Raw genomic sequence first — 9,242 nt, forward strand, 5'->3', positions numbered from 1 at the left:
AACCCCTTCACAATCATGAAATGTCTGTGATATGATTTGTTGATACTTCTCTGGTGCTGAACTGATACCAAACATCAGCCGCTTATACCTGTATAATCCTTGATGCGTCACAAATGTAGTTATCTCCCTTGATGAATCTTCTAATTCTATCTGGTGATATCCATACTTCATATCTAATTTGCTGAACACTGTACTCCCATTCATATTGTACAGTATCTCGTCCACAGTGGGTATTGGGTGTCTCTCACGGACTATAGCTTGATTAGCCTGTCTCATATCCACACATATCCTGATATCGCCATTAGGTTTTGGGACAACTATTACCGGGCTAACCCACGGGGTTGGGTCATTCACCTTCTCGATAATGTCCTGATCCTCAAGTTCATCAAGTTTAGCACCGACTTTCTCTCGTAGACTGTAAGGAATCCTATACATAGGTTGTGCCACCGGTTTTACAGATGGATCAATATGAAGCTTCAATTTGAAGTCATTCAGCTTCCCAATTCCTCCAAAACATGACTTGTACTTATCCAATATATCATCATGGACTGAGTAGACTCCAATTTTCAGCACTCCGAGATCTACTGCCGTAGCCCTCCCTAATAAAGCCGAACCTGTGCCATCAAGTACATAAAAGGCAGCCTCAATTTCATCATCACTTCCGTCAACAGACACCGTAGTAATAAATTTGCCAAGTAACGATAAAGGTTTATCTGCTCCATATGAATACAGCCGTTTGTCAGTTTTCTCTGAACGACACACAATCTTTCTTTTCTTTAAGTCCTCCCATGTAGGCTTGTCAATGATATTGACTGTCGCTCCACTATCCACAACCATATCAACTTTGTGACCACCAACCATGAACGAAAGTCTGTCTGCATCTGTGTGTTGTACACTAAATGCATACTCTGCCTCTGACTCTACACAGTTCACTTTACCTTTGACCTTTGACAATGTTGACCTCTCTGCCTTTAGGCAACGTGGTTCCTTTGTTTTACAGCATGCACGAAAATGCCCCATCTTACCACACTTATTGCACTTTTTGTTTTTCGCTGGACAGCCTGAATCTTTCGCGAAATGACCTTCACGTCCACATCGAAAACATAAAGCCTTTGTGCTACTACTTGTTGACCGTTTTGTGTCCTTTTGTTTCACAAAGTTTATCTGATTGACTGAGCTTAGAGGAGACTCCATTTTCTTAGCCTGGACATCTGCCATTTCCATTGTAGCCGCGATTGTGCGTAATTGATCAAGTGTCAATTCCTTCCCCTTTTCCAGACATTTGGTTCTAAGTTTATGAGATTTACATTTTCTATTATTTGATCCCTTATTTGTTCCTCAATGTTCCCAAATTCACAAAGAACTGCTTGTCTTCTGAGTCTGGTGATGAATTGTTCGATAGACTCGTCTTCCTGACACATTGACCGAAATACATACCGTTCGTATGGCACGTTTATTTTTGTTTCAAAATGTTTACTCAGTGTGGCTACCGCTACAGCATACTCATCACCTCCCTCCGCCTCTGTTAGCGTGAAATAGATGTCTTGAACTGGTACACCTGCACAGTGTAGTAATAACGCTTTCAACTGTTTCTTGTCTGTTACACCCTTGCCAGTGGCAAATAAATCGAAACTACGAAGCCATCGCTTCCATTCCTGCTGTAAATGACCTGGGTCACCATGTGCGTTGAACGGCTCAATACCATTCAGGTCGATCGAAGACATTTTCACAAATGACAGTTCGTATTTCTTACATACACCAGTTCTTGATACATTTACTAACGTATTCGCAATATCCTCGTCGCCAGATTGTCGTGTCGAATTGAATCAGAGCCCGAATTGAATCATAACACAAAACTGGTCTCGTTCAAATGGCCGCCTGTTTTAATAATAATGCCCGGATGTTTCACAAGAACGATAACTCCACACATAAGACAATCAGAGTTATTTCCCATTACTCTACATCTAAACACTACAGGTGTAAAGTCTTTGTACTCGTTTCAAAGAAAAATACCCAGTTGTAACAATAGGAATTAAATAAAAAAAACATTTGTCCACTTGCCTTCGATTTTGTCACGACATAATGTTCCACGAGTGGAGAAAGTGAAAGCATATTGGGTTTGAAGACTTGGAATACGGCGATACAATTGTGTATGTCACGTGTGTGAAAGTTCACGTACATGTATATATTTGAAAATATAAATTTGCCATTTACAAGTTATGTTTAAAAATGAAAATAAAAAATTATATATACAGGTGGTATATGTAAATATTACGCAACGGCATACCACGTGCGTGCGGGTTATAGTAGAATACACGCAAGAATTTGACCTACTTTACTTACAATGTACTATCGTTTACAAAGGGGCAAATAAAGTTTACAACTCGACACTTGGTAATCTGATAGACGTATACAGGTTTAAGACAGCGTTTCGTTGTGGAGATAAGACCAGATCTAGATGACTGCACACGCGACGGTGGGTTTATAATATCGGAGAGGCGGCCAGGAAAGCAGTTTATGCTAACGAGATCACATCGAGGGCTGACTGAGGGAAAACAGGTTTCGATTGTGAGACATATTGCATATTTGAAACTTATGCCAAATATCACAGATTGAACGGCAAACAATATAAGGAGAGATAGGAAAAGGATTAATAGTAGAACAATATTAGAGATTTACTGGAGCAACATTACATGTACCTTGGCCTCGGACAAGATGCTTACTTTTATTCTCATCGGCGTTGTCATTGGATTTTTAACATATATGACGTTTATGAAATTCTTCTCCAAATCTAGAAATTTGCCACCGGGTCCAAAACCAAGACCGATTTTTGGAAATGATATTTTATTCAAGAAGGACCCTAAAGGTTACCTGGAGCTGACCAAATTGGCCGAAACATATGGCGATGTTTATACGTTGTATTGTGGTACAACAGTCATCATAATTGTGAACGGCTATGACGCCATACACGAAGCGTTCGTGAAGAAAGCAGACGTGTTCACGGATAGACCACAGCTGTTTGTGCCCCTGGTCGGCGTCTCCAGAGGAACAGGTAACTTGTTTATTGTTGTAATTATTCATTGTGATTATGCAAACTTACGATCTGAGAGAAAACATTCCGCCTTTATACATGTGATACCGTACGTATTTGTTAGGGAGAGTAAAACGCTATCGTGACATTATCAGTTGACTTTGCTATATGCCTATACCGACTCTAACGATTTTAAGTTCAGTAAACAGAATTTTTACCAAATAATTTTAATGGAGAATATTGAACCGTGGAATCTTAAGTGAGAAAGAGCAACATTGTATATACATTTATCTATATTTCCTGGTTTGAATAGTATATTGACACCATAAGTCGAAATCTACGAGTATACGCAAATACGGTATGTTATGTCTATCGGACATGCGGTGGTTGACATGTTGGTGTAACATTTTCATATAATGTAAACATAATTAGATTATTTCACTGATGCTGCAGCTGTGATCATCGGACAATTACGTTTAGCATTTATATCATTTGTCTTATCAAATGTGATATTATCAATATTTTAGGTGCTGAGCGTCTTTTATATATTGCACATTTCATACATATTTATTTCGCATGAGTATCTGCTCGCGACTTCCATTAAATTTTGTTGATTCACTTCTTCATGTGCGCCTATCCTAATAAATAAATAATAATAAAAAAATAAACATAAAATTTCAACAAACCGACTTCGTTTTATATAATAATCCATCTTGAGCTATACAACAACACTTCGATGTAAAGTTAATCGTCTTATGTTCCACCGTGCCTTACAAACACCATCAAAATATCGTTTTTCTTTTCTTTTCTTTTTTTTTAATATACTAATCTACAAATGACGACATTACAAGGTAACGTTTCTGTTTAGGTTTAACATATAACAGTGGACAGCCATGGAAAACTCTGAGAAGATTCACGCTTCAGACCCTCCGAGACTTTGGTGTCGGCAAGAAATCCTTAGAAGAGAAAATCCAAGAGGAAATTGCGGTCGTCATGGAAACATTGGTTTCATCCAATGGGAAACCAGTTCGGATGAAACCGTGCCTTCTGTCAGCGGCAACTAACATCATCTGCAGTGTGATGTTTGGGGAAAGGTGGGTACTATTATTCATATTGGAGTTTTGAATTAAGTATATTTAAGAATATATAGATAATTAAACCACCCATATTTTTCGAGAGAAAAATTATACGCGTGGCCTAAGAATCAACTATATATCACATATGCAATAGATAATAAGTTTGAAAGGGAAAATAGCTACATATGGTGTAAATATATCAAATACTGCAAATCGTTACAGAACCTACCTGTATCTTGTTCCGGTTCCGGTTCCTTAGTACCTATATCCAGTGTACACAGTGTACATAGACCAGATTTGATATACTTGTATATAGTTTAACAGCCATATTTAATGAATAAATAAAACTTGCTTTATCATTGAATATTCCTTTAAAGCTCGGTGAGGACATAGAAGTCAAAGATGTTTCCAAATTAAAGGTAGATGCAGATGTACATGTATGATTACTACACTGTACATACGTATCGACTAGTGTGACCATTGCCATTTCTCTATAACTTACTCCACTCAGTTCAAGGTAGTATTGTATAAACTATGTTATTGTATTCATGCTCCATGGAAACTTAGCGTTAATCAAACTATTCTTTCGCCCCTGTTACAGGTTTCAATATGATGAGGACAGGTTCACACAACTAACAGGCGTTCTGGAGGAAATCTTCAAACTCAACGCACCTTTTGCGAAGGAAAACTTTTTCTCCATAACAAGATGGTTTCCTTCTGGTCGCCAGGTATATGTAACTGAAATGAGACCTCTTTAGTTCAACGTGAAAGGTTAATAAGTAGGTTTATACATCAGGTCAACAAAATTCCACGACCAGTCCAATGGGTGTACAATGGGACCTCAATAATCAAAGGCAAATGGGTTGTACACTGGTCCTCAGTGGTTTAAATGGGTGTACAATGGGGCGAGGTGTACTTTTGGACCATGTCATTCCAAACTGCAAGGGGGGTAGTTAATCAAACTTTAATGAGTACAATATACGCCATTGTAGATTTAGAAAAAAAAGATTCGTTTTCGAAACGAGGCTTAATATGCAACCTCGTTTTAGTCAAAAGTGGGGTTCAGTCGTTTAATCCAAAACTTGAGACCTTGTTAGTACAAAATTTGGGACTATGTTAGTCCAGAACTTGGAACCTTGTCAGTCCATAACTTGGTATCTTGTTTGTCCAGAACTTGGGATCTTGTTACTCTAGAACTTTGGACTTGTTAGTACAAAAGTTGGGACTATGTCAGTGCAGAACTTAGGACTATGTTTATGTGATTCACATTTAAAAGATTAAAGTTAAGTTGATAAATAATGTAAGTGTTTACTGAAACATCCGAGATAAGTTCTCAAAAAAAAAAAAAAAAAAAAAGTTTTCGGTGTACATGTATTTTGGTCACGGTCACATGGTTAAATACCATTATTACTTATCATTACACTCCAGTTGATATCTAAACGGAGAGCGGCTATAGAGAAGGTAAAATCTTACCTATCTAGAACCATCACAGAACACAGGAAGACGTTTGACAGCAACAATATCCGAGATTTTATAGACCTGTACCTACAGGTGTGCGAGGATAAGTCTGACCCAGATATTTACACAGGTAAGCTTCAATTAGTTTCTCCATTTTTTCTTGAAAATATCATAATAAAATTGAAAAATAAACATGATAAGTCTTATACTTACATGTTTTTACAATGGACACCAATTCAGCTGCTTGTGTACACGAACACTTCAAGTTTGTAGGCGTACGTCTATCTATAAAGGTAGCATTACCCTTATAGTTTAATTACTAATAGTATACTAATGTTTTCAAAATAATAACTACAGTGTATGTTGATTTACTGTAAAAAAAGACTATTTTTCGTGTTGGGAAATTCACATTCGTATAAGTTAACGCAAAAATATCACCTCACGAAACCATAATACAATATAATTGATACATATGAAAACTGCCTAATTTTTAAAAGCTACCAGCACGTTGTTTCTCACTTTCACTTTCTTCTGTGAAAATTCGGAATGTCTTTTTTCTCAATATGTTGAATTAAATATTAATTATATTGTAGAATCGAATATTTATAAGATAATTGTGGACCTATTTCTGGCGGGAGGCGAGACGACAGGTACCAGTTTGGACTGGTGCCTTCTGTATATGATCGCCTACCCAGACGTACAGGCACAATGTCAGGCAGAATTAGACCAGGTACATACATGATGTGTCTGTTTAAAATGATGTACTTCTTTATCATACTAAAACGCCAGATTAACATACGTTTATTTGACTTATCGTAGTTTACTAAATATAGACTTAATTCATTTGAAGTTTTCATCACGTGACTTAAATGCCTACAAAAAAAAAATGAATATTTTATCATATTCAATATACATATGTAGAAACGGTTGCACATAGAAAAGTAATTTCAATATCAAAAGCTTGTTGAGTGAAAGATATATTAGGGTTTGATATATAACCTCGACTTTTCAAATTTCAACACATCTGACCTTTTTAATGCAATTTAAATTCGAATTTGTTCATTTAACACTAAAAAAGACCATTCAACATAATATCTTGACTCAAGGCTATCAGTTTTAAAATCATAAAATCTCCTCTGCAAATTAACCGAAAGGCCAAAAGTGATATTTGACCACAAGCATTTTACGATGAATGGTTATCACCCCTTCCCACTCCAACTTTACAAGTCACAAGCAGTGATCAATGTATCAAATATTTGGGCAAATAAGTTAGTTTGATTAAATATTTAAGATTTTCAGATTTTGACGTTGAGATTGATATTTCTGAGATTTTTTTAATGTTCAATATTGGTCGTAATTATGCTAGCCACATTTTGAGTTTTATCTGGTATTCAAGATGGATGCAAGCCGCCATTTTAAATGTTGACATTTGATATTTGTTTCTGTGATGACTTTGTGGTGATATTCTCTAGACACATTGATGAGCATGATCTGTATTCATGCTATTTTTGCATGCCATATTTTGAGTTTCACTGGATATTCAAGATGGCCACCAGCCTTTAAACTTTTTGTGTTGATACATTTCGTTCGTTTCCGGTAGCTCTGAAGAAAAACTGCATAAATCCCCTTGTTACAAAACAAACAACTTAAATATAGTTACTTTTTTGTGCATGGAACATTTTGAGGTTCATGGGATTAACCCAAGTTGGCCATCAACCGCTCAACTATCTTAACAAAGACATGCCATTTTCTGTCACTGGATCCCAACAACCAATTTAGAGAGTAATACCAAAAGTACCAGCTGGTTTTAGTTCCCTGATTATTTCTAGGTGATCGGAAAGGGCCGCCCTGTGGGCCTTGCTGACAGAGGGACCTTGCCTTACCTGGAAGCCACTCTTCTAGAGGTACAGAGAATAGGAAATACATGTAAGTTTGTCTCTCACGTTTAAAGAATGTAAGGTAAACTTAACCGTATGGTAGTTTTACAATATACTTTACTGGAAGTTTAATCACCTTCATGTCTGGTAGTTTTACCTCACTGGTAACTTTATACCACCTGACTCGTTTAACCATATACATGTACATGTTAAGTATTTTCAATTTAAGAGAGCAATACATGTTTTGGATCAATATTGTTTTGTGACATACAACAACAATTTACACTGTTTCCCTTCACAAACTACTATCTCTATTGAAATATGTTATAGCTGTGACCTCAACAAACATAGCAACAATTTGAAAGGATTCTTACACCAGATCTCTTGACAAATTCCCATTTTCTAAAAATAATTTTAAACTGTGATTTTATATTCCAGTGACCTTCTCTTTGCCACATGTAGCCAAACATACAAGTGAGCTTAGAGGCTACACCATTCCCAAGGATGCCATTATCATAGCCAATCTGTACTCCGCCCACATAGACCCTAAATACTGGGACACACCGCACAAGTTCTCTCCAGAACGCTTTCTCAATGACAACGGCAGTCTTAAGCGGAGAGATGGTTTTGTTCCATTTTCTTTAGGTAAGCTTATCTCTGATTGATGTGTATTATTAGACCTAATTAACAGAAAATGGTAATGTAATCTGCATATCAAATGAGAGAAAAAAAAATCAACGAATAGAGTTTACATGATTTGACCATGTGATTTTTGTGTTCTGTTAAAATATGAAAATCAATTATTTCAATTCTTATTACTAGTATTTCTCTTGGTCAACTCATTTTATGTACAGATATACACCCTTTCATATGTGGAATTATTACACAGTATGATATTACCAGTATATGATGCTTACTAAGGACGGAGGTGTGGGATTGGGGGTTGTGAACTTCAATTGCCAACAAATACTGAACGTGTCTTTTACTAAATTCACTTTTCCCCTCTGCTTATTTAGGTCCTCGTCTCTGTATAGGAGAACCTTTAGCCAGGATGGAGCTGTTCTTGTTCTTCACAAATTTGCTCCAGAAGTTCCAGTTCAGCACACCTCCAAACTCCCCTAAACCATCAATGGAAGGCATCCAGGCCTTAACGCTGACTCCCCTACCATATGATCTAGTGGCACATCCCCGTTAGCTACGACCTTGACTGCAGAATTTCTGTAGTTTTCAGACTGAGCTATCCTCTAATTTATATATAGAACCATGTAGTTATAGCAACAGTCTGTATCAGATATGAGGTAAAATGTAAGTGGGAAAATGTCTTTACTGGTAACCCATCTTAAATTTTTATTTTATTCTGGGATTGCCAACTGTATTATTTTATTGCCAATTGTCATGACCACACAAAAACAGTAAAATATTCATTTATGAAAGTTATATAATGTTTCACATCTATTTCTACATCTATTGTTATGGTATTCTGTCACCCAAAAAACATTTTGAACTGTAAAAATTATTTTTGTGCATCATGAGATCTGCTAGATATTGAGATCTATGAGATTATGACTTACTTACAAACTTGTAGCTTTTACATAATTTTATCTATTTATATTTTCCAAGATTCAGATGTATATTTTTAGCTATCATAATGATATTTAAAGTAATGACACACATTAAAACATATATGTTCATCAAAGATTCACTTTAAGAGTTTCTCTCATTTTTCAAATACCTTTTTTAAACAAGCATTTTCTCAATAATTCAAATAGCCAGTTTTCAGTGAAATTGGTTGACATCATG

The 9,242-nt window shown here is 36.3% G+C and overlaps 1 protein-coding gene across 1 annotated transcript; it reads left to right on the plus strand.

Annotated features, from left to right (window-relative positions):
• The first annotated feature begins 2,228 nt into the window (after positions 1-2,228).
• On the plus strand, positions 2,229-9,016 carry LOC132563753 (cytochrome P450 2B4-like). Its single transcript, XM_060228503.1, has 8 exons — positions 2,229-3,052; positions 3,900-4,125; positions 4,709-4,835; positions 5,536-5,695; positions 6,159-6,295; positions 7,395-7,491; positions 7,881-8,087; positions 8,459-9,016. Exons 1-8 carry the CDS (start codon positions 2,716-2,718, stop codon positions 8,635-8,637), a joined length of 1,470 nt encoding a protein of 489 aa, XP_060084486.1. The 5' UTR covers positions 2,229-2,715; the 3' UTR covers positions 8,638-9,016.
• The last annotated feature ends 226 nt before the right edge of the window (positions 9,017-9,242 follow it).

This window comes from Ylistrum balloti, unplaced genomic scaffold (genome assembly GCF_031769215.1).
Source record: "Ylistrum balloti isolate Yb309-2 unplaced genomic scaffold, AGI_CSIRO_Ybal_v1 Utg371846, whole genome shotgun sequence".
In the NCBI taxonomy this organism is placed as follows: Eukaryota; Metazoa; Mollusca; class Bivalvia; order Pectinida; family Pectinidae; genus Ylistrum; species Ylistrum balloti.